Source organism: Phascolarctos cinereus, unplaced genomic scaffold (genome assembly GCF_003287225.1).
Source record: "Phascolarctos cinereus isolate Bilbo 61053 unplaced genomic scaffold, phaCin_HiC Scaffold_9;HRSCAF=440, whole genome shotgun sequence".
Taxonomy (NCBI): domain Eukaryota; kingdom Metazoa; phylum Chordata; class Mammalia; order Diprotodontia; family Phascolarctidae; genus Phascolarctos; species Phascolarctos cinereus.
The window spans coordinates 257,339,950-257,359,346 of NW_027556402.1; the positions used below are offsets into that span (position 1 = coordinate 257,339,950).

Here is a 19,397-nt window from a genome sequence, read left to right on the forward strand (position 1 = left end):
CGGGCCCTGGGCCCGAGAGGTTCTCCCTCTCTCTCACTCCTCCAAGGCCTTGCTCCAGCATCACCCGCGCCCCAAGGCTTTCACAGGCCCCGTTCTTAGCGTGTCCCCTGACCTCACTGAAATTACTTGGCATTTCTGTTGGACACTCTCATCTGTGTCTGGCTTACTTCTTCCTAGAAGAATGGAAGCTTCTTGTGGGCAGGCCAGTTTCACTTTGTCTCTGTCTCCCTAACACTTAGCATGGCATATTATCATATTGGCATGCTATCAGAGCTTAATAAATGCTTGTTGAATTTCATGGAACCAAGGGTGCTGTGGGCCAATCGATCAGCAAACACTTAGTAAGCTCTTTCTGTGTGCCAGGCACATGGTGGCCGCTGCCCCACGTTCTCTGCCTTTGAGGTGCTCACCGCGGGGGACACCAGGCACAGGAAGCTCGGAGGAAAGGCCCGAAGGCTGGGGTGGAGGGCAGAGAGAGGGCCCTTTGGATGGAGCGCTGCTAAGAGTGATGAGGCAGGGAAGGGGGGATGGCCCGTGTCGTGAGGATGCTGGGTTTGACCCCAGAGACAACAGGGAGTCACCGGAGTTTATGAGGCAAGGGAGTGCACTTTAGAAATATCCCTGAGAAATCAGGAGGCAATCACAGAGTCCAGGCAAGGGGGATGAGGGCCTGAAGCGGCCTGGAGAACTCAGGAGAGGTGGCAAGGTAGGAGGCGCCTGATGGGGGTGAGGGAGGGTGACACCAAGGACTCTAAGCTGGGTGAGGAGGAGGCGGGCAGTGCCCTCAACAGCATTGGGGAAGAGGGAAGGGTCACGCCCATGGGTCATCCAGTTTGAAATCACCAATGCCTGGGGCAGGTAGTGAGGCTGAGGTTGGGCGCCCCTGGGGTCTTAGCTTGACTGTCTGTGTACCTGGAACCGTAAGATGATGGTCCAGACCAAGCCGAGCGTCAGGCGGTGGTTACCGTCCACAATGTCGTGGGAGCCCATGTTCTCTAGATGCACCTTCTGCTCCTTCAGGAACTGCAAGGCCTTGTCCACATTCTCCAGGCAGTGGATACGCATGCGCCCTTTGGTGGGTTTTGGCTGGAGGGACAGGAAGGCCGGGGATGGAGAGCAGCGCCCGGCCCCACCCCGCGCCCGCCCCCTGGCATTCGTCTGCAAAGGGAACGTCCAGAGCTGGGGGCAGTCCCTGAGCTGAGCCAGATTTCATGGGCCAAAGCTGGGATTTGATGTGGGGCTGGCGGCAGATTAAGATTCCCCAGGGAATTAACAGGTTTTGGCCTGAGTGGGAAGGAGCTCGGCTCAATGGGGCCACTGTTCCTGTAGGCAGAGGGCAATCCCACTGCCCTTGCCAGCCTTCTGTGGTCCTTGCAGAAAGAGCCTGAGCTCCTCTTCCTGTCTGGGGCTCTCCCCTCTCTCCAAGGGCCCCCTCCCCACTACTTACCAGCATCTCTCCAGAGAGCACTTCAAGCAGTCTCAGCAGATTGCGCCCATCACGCAGATCGCTGTACAGGTCCCCGACGCGGCACGTGACCCTTGCCAGGTGGGAGTTCACCCATTTGGTGAAGGTTTTCTTCTGCACAGCCTCTCGCTCATCTAGAAGACACCAAGATGGGGTCAACACAGCTTATCCCACCCTTGACCCCCAACTTCCAAACCATTGCTCCACGGCCACCCCTCGAGATGTCTGACTGCCCAGCTTGGGCTCAGGGAGCTTCGGGAAGAGAGGGGTGAGCAGAGCCAGGGGCCCAGCCAGGCCGGGCCCTCCCACAGCCCCTGGGAGCCTCAGAGCCTTCACGGATCCCAAGCGGCTGGGCCAGAAGGAATCTTGGGTGGGCAGACCCAACCCCCACTTGGGCCCAGAGAGGGCCACTGCCTCGTCAGAAGCACACAGCGCTCAATGCAGGTGTTTCCACCTACACCTGGGCATTGCTGACCGCCCAACTCTGGTTCACGAGACCACAGGCCTACAGCTCAGGCACCAGATGCAGTCTTAAAGGTTGTCACAGAGTGGTCGGTGCAGACTCAGAATTTGAACCCAGGACTCGACTTTGAATCCATCACGTCATTCCATCAAAGTTACTTTGTGGATGTCTCATATGGACTTCTCTGTGTACATATTGTGTCATTCCCCCCACCCCCATCCCACAGAACAGAAGCTTCCTGAGGACAGGAACCATTTTCATTTGTGTTATTTCTACAAGGCCTTGCACGGTGCCTGGCATAGAGCAGGTGCTTAATAAATGTTGACTTGATCTCAAAAAATACAGATGATTGAAGGAGTAAGAAATAAGCTTCATGGAGAGAGACTAAAACAACTTGCTGGGGAGGGGCCACTTAAAGAGAGACTGAGAGAAATTTAATAAGTCTGTAATTATGTGAAGGGGAAGTGGGATACTGGGGGGGGGGGGGAGAACCTGTGCACTTGGCATCAGTAGAGACCTGGGTTCAAACCTCCCTGAGACAGTTTCAAGAGTTGTGTAACCCTGGGCAGGTCATTCCTCCTCCTGAGCCTCAATTTCCTTATCTGTAAAACGGGGATAATCACACCTTTAGCTCCCGGCTGCCAGTAAAGCTCAGATGAGATAAGTCAGGGAAAGTACTTTGCAAACCTCAAAGTACCCACCAAAGAGAGCTATTAGGCCCTGGAGTCAAGGTCTGGCCCTAAATTATAAAGGGCAGCCAGTCATTAGGCATGTTGTCAAACAAGGTCCCAAGAGAAGCCGGAACCTCATTTTCCTCCAGAGATGCTCCCAAAGAGGGTCCCCTACGTGCTTGGCGGGGGCCAAGGTTTCTCTGGCCCTGGAGCTTGGTCATCCTGGGGACGGTCTGTGGCAAGGCCCCTCAGAAATCCTCCTTCTGGGGACGCCCGCCTCTAAGGGGTTGGGGGGTTTCTGCTCTGCTGAGTCACACACACAGAAAGGGGAGCCGTCCTAGGACCAGCTTCTATTTCCTGGGTCCCTCCCTGTCTTTAAGTGCCTGGGGAAAGTAAAGGTCAAGGGTCAACCTGTGCCGAGTCCTTGTGGTTTCCTTCTCCAAGGCCTGAGGGATGTGTCCCCATGATCTCAGAGGCGGCCTGTGCCCTGGCATCCAATCATTTCTGGTTCTCTGACCTTCACTGCTGAGCCTCAGTTTCTCCCTCTATAAAAGAAGGGGGCTAGACCACAGGCTGGACTCTAAGGGCCCTTCCCCTCCAAAATGATGATCCTGTTTGTCCTGCTCCCAGACTCATGAAACCCTGTCTGCCCCTCCCCTCCCTACTGCCCCCGGCCCCTTCCATGCGCCAGTCTTGGGGTCCCAACGATGCAATGAGATGCTCTGATGCCCCTCATCGTCCAGAGCCCTGAGAGTAGACACTGGCTAAAATCTGACTCCTTTTCACGTTCTGAGCCCCGGCCATCCTTAGCCAACCTTGCCCATCTGGGTCGGAGCCGACCTCGCCAAGGTTGGCTAAGGAGAGGAAAGAGCCACATGGACAGAGGCGTCCGGAAGGAGGAGGGGCAGAGGCAAAGCCCTGTCTCACCAGGGAATATACATACACTGGGAGCCTTCCTAGGCCCACAGACACACCCAGAACTCCAACAGGTACACGGATGTCAGGCTGCGCTGAAGGCTCGTAGAGACCCCCGTTTCTACGGCCATCTCTGCTGACTCGGGACATGTGCCTCGCCCCCCACTCTGGACACACCCACCCACACATGCACGCGCACACATGCACACACACGCACACATACCCTCCCCCAAATTCTCCATGACCCCCTTTCTTCTCCCCATGTCTCCTCACCCACGTTTAGCCACCTACACACAGGACAGAAACACACTCTTACCCTCACTCTTCCATACACACCCACCCACACACACACACACACACACACACACACACACACACACACACCCCCACACACACTGGCCCACTCGGTGGGCCCCTGCAGGCTACTCCACAACAGAGCTCTGGGTCCTCCCACGCCTCCCCCGGACAGCCATACATGTGACCGTTCAAGTGTCTCCTTGCCCTCCGCTTTGGTCACGGGTCACTGAGCCCACATGCTGTCCTCCCCCTGACAACCCCCACATTTCCTTACAATCAAATGAAACGATACTTGTAAAGTGCTTGCCACGATGCATGGCACATAACAGGCACTGCCTAATGCCTACTCCCTCCCCCTCCTTTTCTCCTCCGATCGCACCACTCCCCAGTGCCTCTCCAGCTCCCCCTTCCCTCTGACCCAGCCCAGCTCCTCTCAGGATCTGCCCCTCTGGGCCTGTACACACACACACACACACACACACACACACACACACACACACACACACACACACTCTCTCTCTCTCTCTCTCTCTCTCTCTCTCTCTCTCTCTCTCTCTCTCTCCCCCCTCACTGACAGGCCCTCCTGCCTACGGGACCCTCACCTTGAAGCTGTTTGAACCGTCCTTCCAACACACTGGCATACTGGGCAGGGTTAATGAAGGCCGCAGGGGAGAGCAGGGGGCTCCCTGGGCGTCGAGCCCCCTCCATAGCCTCATAGTGGGGCTCCCCCACTCCATTGAGGCTGTTCCCCATGAGCCCGTCCCCATTCATGTTGTCTGCTGCTCCCTACAGAACCGAGAGCCCAGAGTCCATTCTCCCCCAGCCAGGGGCCCAAGTTCAAGGTCAGCCCTGTGGGGATGGAGCAGCCCGGGGTCCTGGATGCAGGGGTCGCAGGGGCCCGAGGACTGGGGGACGTCTGAGCTGCGGAGCTCCAGATGCTGCTGCCGCGCTGCTGACGGGCCAGGCAGAAGGGGGCACACCTGGCTGAGCTGTCTGGCAGGCAGGGGCAGAGCCAGGGGACGCTCCAGACAAACAGGTTGGACAGCGGCGGGGGAGGGGAAGGAGGTGGAGCTAGGGGGCTGGGGCAGGGCCGGGCCCTAAGGGGGAGGAGGGATCTTTGAGCACCCTATAACCGCTCCTTATGGGGAGAGTCTGAGATGTCTGAGGAGACCCCAATGAGAGAGAGCGGGAGAGGGGTCTGAAGCCCCCACGCTCCCACCCGGGGCTGGTGGAGAAAGGATGGGCCTCTGTGCGTGGCCCTCACGACCCCTTCCCAGGTCTCTGGGTAGCTCTGCTCCTGAGGCTTCTACAGTGGGGAAGCAGAAGGGACTGTGAGTCCCCAAAGACCCCCTTCTTCCAGCAGGGGAGCAATCTCCTCCCTTGGCCTTGGTGGTTTGGGGGAGGGACTGATAGAGGAGGATCCCCCCCTCCTCAGCTGGCACACACACCTCTTCGTGGCTCCTGCCCCACCCACCTCTGTCTCCCTTGGCAGAACCCTGCCCTGGCCTGGGGCCCTCACACTTTGGGCCACTTCCCAGCAGACAGACAGCAGAGGAGCCTGGGACAGACAGACTCTCCTTCTTCCCACTCTGGGAGCTTCCAGCTCCCCTCCCCCACCTTCTGGGATAACCAAAGCCTTCTCCATCCATCCCATCTTCTCCCAGCCCTTTCTTTTTAAACTGCTCGGACATAACAGAAGCCTCTGTGAGGACATAAGCAGAGGGTTAGGGAGGGAAAGTGGCCCAAGGGACATTCCAAGGCGCGATGCCCCTAGTCTGATCCTTGGACTTGACCGTTCAGGCCTCCCCCGGGGAAGGTCTCTTGTAGGAGGCCTGGGAAACCTGGCCTGTCAGATGGGAGTGTAGGGGCCGGGGTCTGGCACCGGTAGGCAGCACGCTCTCTCACTGCCATGACAACTCAGCCCAGGAACGCAGCAGGGCCTGTCCGACGGGTCTGTGGGTGCTTGTAGGAGCCAGAGGGGAGGGCAGGGGCCGGGGCAGTCTGAGCACATCAGAGAAAAGGCAGCAGGAAAAGGCAGCAGGCGGGCCCAGGGCATGTGATGCAGGGAACAGGTGGAGGGACAGGCAGCAGGTGGGGAGATGAGGTGAGGAGAATAGCAGTGTGAATTAAGGAAAAACAGTCGGGGCTGGGGAAGAAAGGGGCGCCAGAGAACCGGCGGAGGGAAAGGAGAAAGGCCAGGCCCCGGAGCTGTACAGAGGGCTGGGCCCTCCCCAGACTAGCCAGCAAGGCCACGTATTAGGTGTGTGCAGGGGCAGGAGCTGGAACGTCTGTGTGCTACGAGGCTGGATCCTGGCAGAACCACTTGGAGACCAGCTCCTCCACTAGGCCGTGGTCGGCTTCCAGCCCCCCACCCCCTCTCCCCTCTGAGGAGCACCCACCTGCCAAAGCCTTGATCCGGGAGCGCTCAAAGAGCCTGGCGGAGCTGCTCTCATTGTCCCAGTCGACGTCGGGCAGCTCCCAACGGTTGTTGACATCACTGTACTGACCCTGGATCTCCAAGCTGTCAAAGTCTGTGGGTGACTGCAGGGTGCTGCTCATGGTGGTGGAGGCACAGTCCTGTGGGGACAGTTAGCGATAATAACTCACACGCTGTGCCTGACGCGGGCCTCGCAGCAAGCCTGGGAAGTGGGGAAACTGAGGCTCAGAGAGAGAAGAGACTTGCCTGTCTGTGGTTATGCAGCGCCTCAGCGTCAGAGGAAAGATCAGAACCCAGGTCTTCCTGACTCCAAATTCAGAGCCCTATCCACTACAAAGGCCTGCCCACACTTGACCCAATCTGGTATGAGACAGAAGAAAGCCCTCACTAGGTGCTTAGTGCTGGGGATACAAAGAGGCAAGTCAGATGGTGCCTGTCCTCAAGAAGCTGCAGGTCTAACGAGGAGCCAACACAGCCCTGGGAAGGTCTCAGCTACAAATCAGATGGAGAAGTCCCATGGCCCTTAGGGCAGCAGCCGAGCAGTGGTCAGGCCTCTTCTTTAATGTCATCTCCACTGATAAAATCACATCAGCGCTTGGTATTGAACCACTGGACAGGGCCAAGGCCTCTGGTGGCCAGAGCTGGAATCCAAGTTAATCTTTAAACTTGCATCTGCCATATTTGTTCTCTCTCCTCTCCCTTACCCTGCATTCCCAATCTACTCCACACTTCATTTTTAAGTCTTAAGGTCCTGTGTTCATGGGAATTATTACTACTATCATCATCACCACCAAACTGGACTCATTAGTTTATGTGCTAGAATGAAATAAAGATAAGATATCACTTGTGAGGCAACATGCCAAGAGGAACAGAGAACAAAGACAGAGTGGAGCAGGGTGGGACGGGGAGGACGGAGGCAGGCAGCCACTGCCCAGATGGGGAGTCTGAGAGAAGAGGCAGAGGCAGACCCTGACCCAGCATGCAGCACGTGTGAGAAGGTGAGTGACTGAGGGCTGAGCAGCAATGGAGGGCTGAGCTCTAACCACAGTCCAGGGCAGGGAGAAGGAAGGGCCTCCAGGAGACTTCTGGGAGTGGAGACAGCCCAGCTCCCAGACACTGACGGACCTGGGGGTCCCTCAGGCAAGAGGCGCTGGAAACAAAAGTCCCTTGACCTGACAACCAGTGAGGGATTTGTGGTCCCTTCTTTGATTTTTGTCTTTTTAAATAATATTTTATTTTTTCTCCAATTACAAGTGAAAACATTTTTAACATTCATTTTTTTAAAAAACGTGGCCCTTTCTTTGAGAGCGACAGGGTTCCTTCTCAGTGATCTGGGCTTGTGATCTCTTCTAGGATCCCAGGCCTATGAGGCTAATAAGTAAACAACATGACCATCTCTGTGGTCCTGCCAGGACTGTTCAGGACTTTACTCAAACAAATATTTTTCTCCTCAAAACAAACATGTGAATTTCTTCCACCCCCACTAGTTCATCAGACAGGGGCCTCCTCCAAAGGCACGGCATAAACCATCAATTCAGTTCAAACATTTATTAAATGCTTAATACTCACGAGGCTAGAGTCTAGGGTTCAAAGACAAAACTGGGTCTGCCCTCAAGGAGCTGATGTTCTATGAGGAGATCGCAGTGCACAGAGAAGTAAAGACAGGATGACGAGAGGAAGAGGAGCAGCAGCAGCAGCGGCATATACAGGCAACTGTGGGGAATCAGAGAAAGCTTTGCAAGTTCAGCTTCATGGAGGGAACCTTGGGTGCCCCTTGAACCCTGAGTCTGGGACCTTATTCATCCCTCCCTGAGGAGTCAGCATTGCTCCAAGGCTGCCCAAACATGAGAAAGAGACTTTGCAAGTTAGAGCCAGGGTGGCAGAAAACAGAAATAGGTAAGGGGAAGTCTTTCTTGGGCGTTGGGGGCAAGAAAGGCCAAGTCACGAGAACAGGCTGTATGGGAAGTGGGCAGGACATCAGCCGACAACACATACACAGAGACGGGGGACTCCCCCCCTCCACGTCTGCTGCTGTTTGGGGAGCAGCTATAGTGAAGGGACTGCTATTTCATCCGTCAGCAGAGGGCTACCCAAGCCTGGGCAGGGAAGAGAGACCTAAGATTGCTTTTTCTCCCCGAAATCCACCATATATCCTAGGGCTGTGCCCTCTGCATGTAACCTGTAAATATTGACACAGAAATCCACATCAGGTAAGGCTGAATCACCCTGAGCAAAGGGCGCAGGAGACATGGAACTGACAGGGACCAGGACCCACATGATGGATCTATCTGTTTATGAAGTCTGAATGGTAAGCAAGCAAGCCCCTGAGCAGAGTCTTCAAGCACAGCAGCCCCGGTGGCGTCCAACTAAAAGCCTTTGTCCTACTCCAGAAGCTTCTATAACTCCCTGTTGCCTCTGTTTGGCATTTAAAGCCCTTCACATCCTGGCCCCAGCCTCTCATTCCAGGCTCATTTCTACATGCTATCTACATGCCAGGCAATGGGCCTACCGGCTATTCCTTTCACAGGATATCTGTCTCCTGGCTCCATGCTTTTTTCTTTTCCTTTCAAAACATCATGTTCCAAGATTTTCTCTCCTCTTAAGTAGCTGTATCATAGTCTTTTGTGGCTGACTCTGCTTCCTCAGTACTTGAACTCAATGCTGGCTGTTGTTCACAGTACTTTTTTTTTTTTAAACCTGAAAGCTGTGGGTTTTGACTATGACATTCCTGGTTGTTCACAGTCTGGAGAGTCTTTTAGGAGGTGACCAGTGGTTTCTTTTTTTTAATTTGTCTTCTTCTAATAGATCTGGGCAGTTTTCTTTTGTGATTTCTTGAAATATAATATTCAAGGTGTTTTTTTTTAAAGTCACAATTTTCAGGGAGTCTGATGATTCTTTGATCATTTCTTTTGTTTTCCAGGTCAGTTGTTTTTGATGGTAGATACTTTACAAACTCTTCTAATTTTTCAGTCTTTTGACCTGAACATTTCTTGCTGTATCATGGCATCATGAAGTTCTGTTTGCTTCATTCTCTTAGGGAGTGAGGTGTTCTGTCTTCTGTTCTAAGCTATTTATTCTCTTTTCTTTTCTTTTGGCTTTTTGGTGAGGCAATTGGGGTTAAGTGACTTGCCCAGGGTCATGCAGCTAGCAAGTGTCAAGTGTCTGAGGCTAGATTTGAACTCAGGTCCTCCTGACTCCAAGACTGGCGCTCCAGCCACTGCACCACCTAGCTGCCCCTAAGCTGTTTATTCTCAAGGGCACTGGCCTTGTCTTCTTTGGGGCTCACCTCTTGGGTATTTAGGCATGTTTCTAGTCTCAGCTACTGGGTTAGGACTTTGGGCCAGGGCCAGGCTCCACCCCTCACCTGCTCTTGGAATGGGTAGACAAGCCCTGCTTGGTCCTGCCTGCTGTGGTCTTCAGGGGGTGGGTGAGACAAGGCCCCACCCTGGACCCAATCCATGACTCCACCTGTGTCTTCTGATAGCCTAGGATGGGTCCTGGCCTTAGCCTCTCCCTGCCTCCCTGTTCCGTCCCCTGCCCTGCCCTGCTGGAGTCTTGAGAGACCCCAGTTGGAAGCTGAAGATCACTCTGTTTTCAGATCTCCTCCAAGGTCCCCTCTGGGTTGTGTATTAGGTCAGAGAGCTGGCCCTTTCTTTTGCTATGGCTACAGATGCTCTGAGGAACATATATACTGATCACTCCTGTCTCCTTGGCCCAGTGACCTAGCTGGGGGTTGGCTCTGAACCCCAGTGTTGCCCTGACAGGCTAGGACTGAGATCCTGCTGGCTTCAAGCCCTGTTTACCTGAAGTCAGGTGGGGTTGTCCCTAATGGGGTCCCACTCAAAGTTTCAGGCCCTGTTTACCTCCCCCCCCCCCAGCCCCAGTGCCCCTGGAAAGTCCTATCTCCAAGCACCTGGCGCTCTGGGCTGCCTTCCTGTGCAGAGGAGTGTACTGGACTTTCTCTCTGTTCTACTCTTCCACTGGGTGCCTGCTTGGCCCTGCTGTGGGGCTATATATGGGAGAACTGGGCTTTTCTAGGACCTTTCACTGGCTTTGCCCTGGTTTTCTCCCATGCCTAGAATGCTCTGCCCCTGCCCTACACTTTCCCATCTCCCTTCAATGCTCAAGCACTACCCCCTTCAAGAAGCCTCTCTTAATTGCCCAGGTGGAAGGAACGCTCCCCTCAACAAACTATTTTGGATTTGCTAATCTGTGCCCTGACCCTCTCTGTGCCCCCAACTAAGTTCCTTGAGGCCTGAGACTCTCATAGGCCCAGCATAGCATCTATTGAATTCAATCATCAACCCTAACATTTGTTTTCCCAGAACTGGTCTTACAGTATCATAAGAGCACACATCCAGAGCCAAAAAGGGCCTCTGAGATCTCCCCATTTTACAGATGAGGACACTGAGGCCCAGACTGGAGAAGTGACTTGCCCAAGATCTCAAAGGTGGTTAAGTGGATTGGAACTCTGGTTCAGTGACTACCACAAGTTCAGGGCTGGTCTCATTGACAGCAACACTAGACCCCTGTGCTCCTCAGGCCGTGGGATGAAGACAGATGGGGAGATACAGGCTTTCTAGCCCTGACTCTAAATGTGTGACTGGGGCCCCAAGCAGGTGGGCAGAACCGGGCTCCGTGTCCCCTTCACCCCACTAAGTAGGACAAAGAGCAAAGGGCTCGATCTCCCATCGGCTTCCTTTCCCCAGAGCTGAGCAGCAGAGGCCAGGGGCATCCTGGACACAGCACTGCTTGGGGTCCCAGGGGTCGGGGGATAGAAGACCTCTCAAGTGAGGAGGACTCTCCCCATGCGCTCACAAGGGCCCCGGCTGGGCCCCAGCATCCCAAGCCACCTCTCAGAAAGGCCGGAGGAGAAAGCACCCAGCGGAGCCTTTTTGCTGTCGGTAGAGCCTCGGGGGTGTGACCAGGTCACTTCCCCTGGCTCCCTGCTGCCTCTCCTGTCAATCCAAAGCCTCTGTCCGACACTGAAAGTCCTGCACACCTATTGGTCGCCTGCCCAGCATATGCTTGGACCAGAAAAAGACAGTCCCTCCCTGGAGGAGGCCCACATTCTACTGGGAGGAAACAACATACACGTGCCAAAATAGATACGTGATTAAACTCAGGAAATCTGGATTTGGAGTCAGGAAGCCCCGAGTTCAAATTGCTACTCAGCCACTCACTGCAGCCTTGGAGCCACTCCAGGCCTCAGTTTTCTCCTCTGTAAATGAAGGGATAGTATTCAAAGGTCTTTGAGAGCCATTCCTGCTCTAAATCCCTGATCCTGAGTGTAGCAGATTGAGCACTGGGTTTGGCCCTGAGTTCTAATCCTGCCTTAATCTTATCAGCTCCATGATCCTGGGTGAGTCACCTCACCTCTCATGACCTCTGTTTCTTCTGTAAAATGAGCATAATAGTAGCACTCACTCCCACAAGGTTGTTGTGAAGATTAAATGATTCAATGGATATGCAGCATGCTCTAAGGGGCAGCTAATAGTCACGATTATGCTCTCCCTCAAGCACCCTTAGATCTAGCCCAGCTGGCCTCCTTGCTCCTTCTTACTTTTTCTTCTCCCTTCTACCTCCTGGGATCCCTGAGGGGTCCCCTCCTACAAAAGGCCTCTCCTGGTTTCCCCAATTCGAGTCAGTGCCCTTACCAGGCTCTCCAAAACACTGGTAAATCTTCCATTTGTCCTCATCTGTGGATCTCATATTTCCTTATTTGTGTACGGGCTGTTTGGTGCCAGTAGGATGGCCTCAAGGGGAGAGGCTCACTCATTTTTTTTGTCCCTACATCCCCAGTGCCCAGTACAGTGTGGGTGGCACACAGCAGGAACTTAACAAGGGAAAGGGCCTCAGCACACCCCCCAACAGGGCTTGGGTCTCAGCTGCCTTAGGCCCCTGGCTGCCCGGGAAGGGAGGGTCAGGGCCAGCCCCAATCTGAGGGCGCTCCCAAGTGCAGCTCTGTACCATCCTGTCTTTGGGGTTCTGTGCGTGCCTGTGTTTTGGCCCTATTGCTCAACACTCCCCTTCCTTCTCTGTTCCTGTTAAAGTCCTATGTCTTCATAGGTGGTCTTCAGACCCCTGTTTCTCCATGCCCCAGAGCCAAGGCTTCCTTGTTGCTCTGGCTTTTCCTTAAACTATTTTCTACATCTGTGCTTCCATGAAGCCCCACATCCCTAGGTTCTTTCTATGCCCATATTCTCACATGTCTCCAGCTCTCTAAGGGAATGACAGGCTGCAGGGAGGGCAAGGTTAAACCTGCCTCAAAGAAAAACTGTTTTTCTCTTTCACTGTCTAATTTTTGGCATCTCTCCTCCCATTTCCCAGGACCACCTATGCTATCCGCCCTCACCAATCCACATGCCTGCTCCCCTGTGAACCCTGGCCCTGTGTGTCCCCCTGGACTCTGGTGGTTCACAAGGCATTGCCGGCTGGGCACCCCAGCTAATCCAGATTACAGGATCACCAGCACCTTATTCTTAGCCATCAACCTCGAGGGTAGACCTGAGTAGCTTAAATTCTTACAGCTAGAGTTAATTCCTAGCAATGGCAGGCACACTTCTTCCTGAATCAACACCTCAGTGATTTAGAGGGAAGCCCTGCCCACCTGTGAGCCTGTTTCCAGAGAAAATTTGTCTCCATCCTCTCCTTCATGGCCGGCTTTGTTCAAGGTCCTGCCTCCTCGATTTAGAAGTGAGGCTGCCCCAGGCCCCTCTGCTCCTTCATCTCACTCTGCTCTCCTTTGCTACCAACTTTCAATTCTTTGCTGTGACCACAGTTCTTCGGTAAACACTTTTTTTTTATCAACTTATCTTTGTCCCTGTCCTCTCTTCCCAGAGCTCCTTGAGGGCAGAGTTGGGCTTTGTTATTTTTTTACCTTCGTATACTCAGTGCCTGGCACAGAGTATGTGTATAATAAGCTGGTGTTGAATGAGTGAATGAACAAATGAATGAATGAAATGAAATGAATGGGAAGAAGGGAAGGCTGGTTCTGAGAGAAGACCCTCCTGAAATAGTCCCAGCTTGCATTTATATAACAAATTCATAGCAACCTTTTAAGGTAAGTAGTACAAATACTGTTAACCTCATTATATAGAGAGGGAAATTGAAGCTATGCAAAGGAAATCTCACAACTGAGTCCTAGGAAGGGGAAAAGCAATTCCATTTTGCTCAGGGGAGCTGTGAGGCTGCAGTCCTTGCAAGCCCAAGGTGGGAGTGCGCTTCTGTCACCCAGGGGTAACTTCCAGATCTTTGTTTTTCAGTTCAGGTTGTCCCCTAGGCTAAATGGGTGCAGAATTTCTGTATCTGCAACTTCAGGATTCAGTGATGATGGAATATGCCAGAGACACAGAGCCAACACAGTGCCAGGAATATCTGACAAGGAGAAAGAAATGGAGTTTGTGAAGTCTAAAAAGGAATCCATATCAAGAAGGGAGGAGAGAGAACTGGTAATGGGGGTGGGGTGGGGGACAGAAGCATGACAGCATGACAGGACTGAATGGCAAGAGAGATGCAGAGGGCAGGATGAGGGCGAGCAAGATGGGAAGCTAAGCTAAGGACGGTTTATGTGACTTGGAATACATGCTGATGGGAAGAGAAAAGGAACAGAGAGCTGGAGTCCTAGGGAGGGATCCGAAGCCTGAAAGCGGAGGGTGGAGGCACAGGAAGAGGAACGAGGGAGCTTCTAGGAGTCCATGGAGTCCCCAGGTGCAGGGCCCAGACCCCACCTCTGAAATCAGATGGCTGGCCTCCTCTCCTGAGCTATCACACTCCCTCTCAGGACGGCACCCCATGTTCTCTGCTCCCCAGTCCTTTAATCCTCCCAAGGGCACCCTAAAGTTAACTAGTGGAGGGCATATTTAGAACTCACTGCCCACTCCGCTTTCAACCCCACACCCATTTGCTAGAAGACCCAGCCCACACAGAAACTGCCAGCTCTCCTGCTGGTTTTGGGGTGGAGGAGGGCAGCTGTTGAAACAGCCTACAGGAACATTGGCAGCAGGTTAGGGCAGGGTCGAACCTGTACCTAAGAAAAGCCTTCATGGGAGCCCATGGGGTGCGGTTTGGGAGATCTCCCAGAACTGGAGCAAAAGTGGATGAGAAGAAACGATGGTGGCACCGGACTTGGCGGCAGCGCTCCAGTGGAGGGGCCGAGCCCAGAGGTTCCTGCCCAGGCACACACATAAGGATCACCTTGGCCAGCGCCTTCCCACAGAGGCAGGGCCTTCACTTTTCTGCTCGCTTGTTCCCCTCCCTCAGGGGGATCTGAGGGCAGATCCATCCGGCCCGGCCCGGTTCCCCAGATGGAGACGGCTGCGTCTCCAATTGTTTCCCTGGACTACCGACAATGCCTGTCACCGCCACACGGCCACCCTGACACTAGCCTGGGGGGGTGGGGTGATGAGCACAGGGCAGAGCACAGGCCCTGAGTCACAGATTCACACATGTCACCACCGGCGGCAGTCATTCAGCCTCCCAACGACAAAACCACTTAGGTATCCCTGGGGGAGAGGCCCGAGGGGAGAGGTGAGGAACGCTAATCCCCTGTCCCACCCGCCTTCATGGAAGCCGTGGGCAGTCACAAATATCCTTAAAGCCCGCTGGGCTGCAAACACCAGGGCCACCTGAAAAAAGCAGCTCACCCCATGGTGTCCTGGCCAAGTCGCCGCTGGTTCTGCTCCCCATTTCCTGGCAGGGAAGCCCCCTTTATCTAACAGGAGCCCTGCGCCGCCTTCCTCCTCCCCGCCCCCCGGCCCCATCCCTCGCCGGCCGGCTCCTGCCAGCTGCGGCTCGGCGACCCGCCGCCGCCGGATGCACAAAGCTGAGCTCATCCCCAGCACCATCGCGGCTGCCTCCCCCTCCTCCCCGGCCCGACAAAAGCGCCCCGGTCCCGCAGCGGCTCCCTCCCTCCCTACCTCGGAGGCCCGGCCAGGCCACGATCGCAATCAATCGACGGGACGCCGCGGCCGGGACGGGCCGGCTTTGGGCAGCGGGGGGGACGCTGACCGGTCTTTGGCCGCGGGCGGGGGAGGAGGCGGAGCGGAGCGCCGGGCAGCGGCCCGGCACACGCGCGAGGCTGGAGTGGAGCGCAGGGCGCGCGGGGCGCGGGGCTGGCAGCGAGCCGCCGGCGGGCGCGGGATGCGGGTGCGGGCGCGTGGCGGCGTCGGTGACGCGCGGGCCGGGCGCGAGCAGCAGGAATGCGGCGGCGGCCCGGTGGCGGCAGCAGGCAAAGGGGGACAATAGCCGCCCCCCGCCGCCAGCCGCCCGCTCCCTCGGGATGCGGGGCGCTCAGCACCATCTGGAGCCGCGGCCCGCGCCGCGCCCCGACCCAGCCCCCAGCCCAGAGCCATGGCAACCTGGCGCGCGCGGGGGTGCTCCTGGCCCCCAAACAGCCTCTCCCACAGCTCCGTGCCGGGCGTCGGCGACAAGCCGGGGGGCTCCTCGGCCTCCGGGGACTTACTGGAAGCCTTCTACCGGAGCCCTCGGTGGTAGTGGGCCTCGATTTCCCGTTTCAGAATTCCTCCTCCGTCCCCGCGAGCTCTTCTCCTGTCCCTTTTCTCCGGCTTTACTCCCTGTATTATGCCAGGAGTCTCTGCAGGCAGGCGAGCAGGCAGGCAGGCTGGCTTCTCTTCCAAGGCATTTCCATTAACTCCCCCCCTTCCCATCAATCAGCCTCTCTGACCTGTCCTCACTCACTGCAGCTTCCCAGCCCCACTTATCAACTCAGGGAATTCTGGCCCAAAGGCGGCCCAGATTTCTGGGTCTGGGACAAGAAGAGCATGCTGACATCAGACCCTTCTGTGGCTGATGCTAAGAGGGTGTTTCTCTGACTGAGAACTTTATTCGTTCCTAAGTGGCCTGAGGCCATAAGCCAAGAGAGCTGGAACTGGGGATCTGTCTAGACCACCTCCCACAGGGGCAGAGCTAGAAGGGACCCTCGAGGTGGTGGAAGCCACACAATTAAAGATGGAGAAACAGGCGCCTGGAGATGGGGAGTCTACGGGCAAGTGCTCTCTGCATCATGCTATCTGAGCTGCTGGTTTCAGGGAACAGAATTAAAATCAAAAAAGCCTTCAATTTTTAGATTTTTCTCCTTATGGTGGTTCACATGTTTAGAAGCTGGTAACAAAGTGTATAATAAGGAGAGGCCAAAGTGGCTTTTAATCCCTAACTTTTAGTATTCCTGTGTGTGTTTTGTTTTGTTTTGTTTTTTTCAGATTAAAGAGACCCAGGAAAGCCATGGAGGGATCAGAGGAAGGCTCTGGACAAAGGCAGGGTGATGTCTTGCTTTCAAGCTGGCCTTTGGTGCAACCCTCCTGGAGAACAGGCCTGTCATCACCTCCACCCCTGCCCCCACCCCACTCATTCCAGAAGCTTCCCAGGGATCTCTGACAGAAGTTAGGACTGACCTGTCGGGGAGGTCATCAACCCACAAATGTAACAGTAGCTGGGGGTCCTTTCTAGGTCAACCTTTGGCCAGGAGGAATTAGTTCTCTCCCTGAGAACCTGCTGCTGGCCAGGGCAGGTGTCCTCCGGTCCTATGGGCAGCACTGGGCGGCTAGCTGATGCCGTTATGTAGCAGTAACAACTTGAGACCAGTCCAACCAAACCAGGAGAGCTAAGACCTAAGGCACAACAGCTCATTCAAAACCTGCATTTATTAAAAAAGACAGAGGACAGGACAGTCAAGGTGATTTGTTCCATCCACACACTGTGTCCATCTACTGCTGTTGACCTTTATCAGGTGGAGGCAAGATAATTTAAGCTACAGGGCACCTGCTACCTACAGACTGCGTGCCCGAGGAGATTTTGGTGCTGGAAAGGGAAGACCAGAGGCAAGAAGGGCCTTCAGAGGGAAAATGGGAGGGGCTCTAGAGGCCGCAGCCTGAGGTCCCTGGAGGTCAGCACTCACAGAGGCAGAGGCAAAGCCAAGCCTGGAGCCTGGCCCTTCTGGCTCCAGGCTGTGTTCTGCCCCCCATCTGCCCACAATGATCTCAAGGGCAGATTACAGACACACAGATTATTCTGTATCTTGGCAGTAACTTCCTTTTAGGTGATCTTTTTGATCAACTCTTGAATGAACACTTTGCAGACATTTCAACCTTTTAGCAGTCAGAAGGCAGGCAGTTTCCTGGAGACAATATATTTTAAGTGTCATGGCATATTTCCCTCAGCTTGAAGGAATTACCTTTGTTTCGTGGTACTAATGCAAAACAAATTAAACACTATTCCATAACATGTATCAAAGATTTCCTCTGCACAAGACCCAGACTGGGGAAAACAATGCAGCAATGGGAATGTGGGGCAACCGCCTTCTTTCCTCCCCTCTCCTCCAGCAGGCCCAGTGCAAGGCCTACCAGATGGGAGCTCCTCAGGAGAAGGAACGACTAGAGCCCACCAGGCAGAAGGACACAAGTCCAGGCAGTTTTGGGGTGAAGGATGACTTCACCCCAGCAACCTGAAGGCTCCTTTCTGAAGCTTGATGACCGAACGTCTTACATAAGGGGTCACGTCAATGGGGTACCCTTGGCATCAGAAGAGGAACCGTACCCTCAAGGAAGTGGGCGGTCTTAGCTTCTCCTCCATAAAGTGGAGGTTTTCTGAGCTGCTCAGAGCTACCCGCTGGAGCTCAGTTAAAGTACCAGATTCATTAATTATTCTGGAGAAACTGAAGGCGACTTGTCAGGAGACATTTATTTTTGTCCAGTTCGGGTTCACAATGTTCCTTATCTGTACGTGTTCAATCTGTGCTCTCAAACTATAATTTGCAAGCCTGAAATACTGACCAAAGTTGGGCCCAGAAATGTGCTATCAGGATGACAACCTCAAAGACTTAGCTACACCTGGTGCAGGCTGGGACCAAGCACAAATCTTAATGATTCCTAATAGGAGGAGTGAGTCAACCAGAGCGTAATCTTCAGCCCAAGAAAGCCGGTGCTTTACTAGGCACACAATGTTCTGGGCATTTCTTTGTTTCCAGAAATGCCGGTGGCGGGTCCTTAGGAACATAGGGGACCTTGGGAAAAGACACTGCCCCCAGGACCTGGCTGCAGCCTTGAGATTGGTCCTCCCGCTCCCTCCCCACCAGTAAGAGCTCAGAAAAAAGAAGGCTTAAACAAGCCCTGAAAGAGAGGCAAGGGGCAACCTCAGCAGCAGGACCCAGCTGACACTCCCAGGGCCACCGGGGCCAAAGTCTGGGCTTTTGTACCCAGCCAAGGAACAAATGTGGTTCCAAGGAGCAAGGGCTGCAATTAAAGGCAGAAAGAGCTGGGTTAAAGTCTCCCACTGGCTGTGCGACTCTGGGAGAAGAAGGGGATGATGGCCCACAGTCCTTTTCTTCTGGTCACCTGGTCAGAGGGGTCATTGATTTAGGGCTGAAAGGCTGAGGACCTGTGACTTCACCAGGGTCACACAGGCCATAACTAGGAATCCACTCGGCAGCTCTTTCAGAAGCTGGAATCTAGTGGGCACGTGAACCCCAGCTAAGGGGTCGTTGACCACTGCCTTTCTTTTGGTTTGTTTTTGCTAGGCAGTGGGGTTAAGTGACTTGCCCGGGGTCATACAGCCAGTAAGTGTCAAGTGTCTGAGGCCGGATTTGAACTCAGGTCCTGCTGACTCCAGGGCAGGTGCTCTGCCCCCACCACTGCCTTTCAACACACTCTGATCTGGTTTTGCTTTGTTCTTCCCAGTCTCTTTGGAGGAGAAAACAGGAGGCAGATGAAGACGGGAGCAGGCCTTGCTCTTGCCCTGCTGACCCAAGGGCTGACCCACCCATTAAGATGCAGCCCCTCTCTCCTCTAGCACGTGCTCCTTCTGACTCAGCCCTGAGTAGTGAGCGCCCCGACTTGGCACTTACAGGCCAGTAGAACACAGGCCCACAGAGCCGTAGTACAGACCAGAAGTGTTCATTCTCCGTCACCTCCAGAGGCCAGTGACTCCTGGTACTGCCATTTCGACCAGTTTCCTCATTTAAAACACAGGCTATGATCATAGCTCCTCACTCCCAGGGGTGTGAGAATGAAATGAGGAGATCATGTTGTAGATAAAGAAAAGGGACTAGACCTAGCATTTCACTGAGAGGGACCTCCCAGAGGAGGAACTTCCCTCCATCCTGCCACTTTCTCTGCAGTGCTGGTGGTGCCTGGA

The 19,397-nt window shown here is 54.5% G+C and overlaps 1 protein-coding gene across 5 annotated transcripts in view; it reads right to left on the minus strand.

The window, feature by feature from the left end:
* SPTBN2 (spectrin beta, non-erythrocytic 2) overlaps nucleotides 1–19,397 on the minus strand; it is a 44,092-nt gene that overhangs the window by 19,759 nt on the left and 4,936 nt on the right. Inside the window, exons 1-5 of one of the 5 annotated variants that reach the window (XM_020968074.2) lie at nucleotides 15,167–15,266; nucleotides 7,818–7,961; nucleotides 6,211–6,388; nucleotides 1,448–1,599; nucleotides 913–1,086 (exon numbers count right to left, since the gene is read on the minus strand). In XM_020968074.2, coding sequence (XP_020823733.1) covers nucleotides 913–1,086; nucleotides 1,448–1,599; nucleotides 6,211–6,370 — 486 coding nt within the window. In that variant the 5' untranslated portion in view covers nucleotides 6,371–6,388; nucleotides 7,818–7,961; nucleotides 15,167–15,266. Of the gene's footprint in view, nucleotides 1–912; nucleotides 1,087–1,447; nucleotides 1,600–4,413; nucleotides 4,824–6,210; nucleotides 6,389–7,817; nucleotides 7,962–15,166; nucleotides 15,267–19,397 lie in introns of those variants that run through there. The other 4 variants (XM_020968073.2, XM_020968077.2, XM_020968076.2 and 1 more) reach the window with 4 other exon arrangements.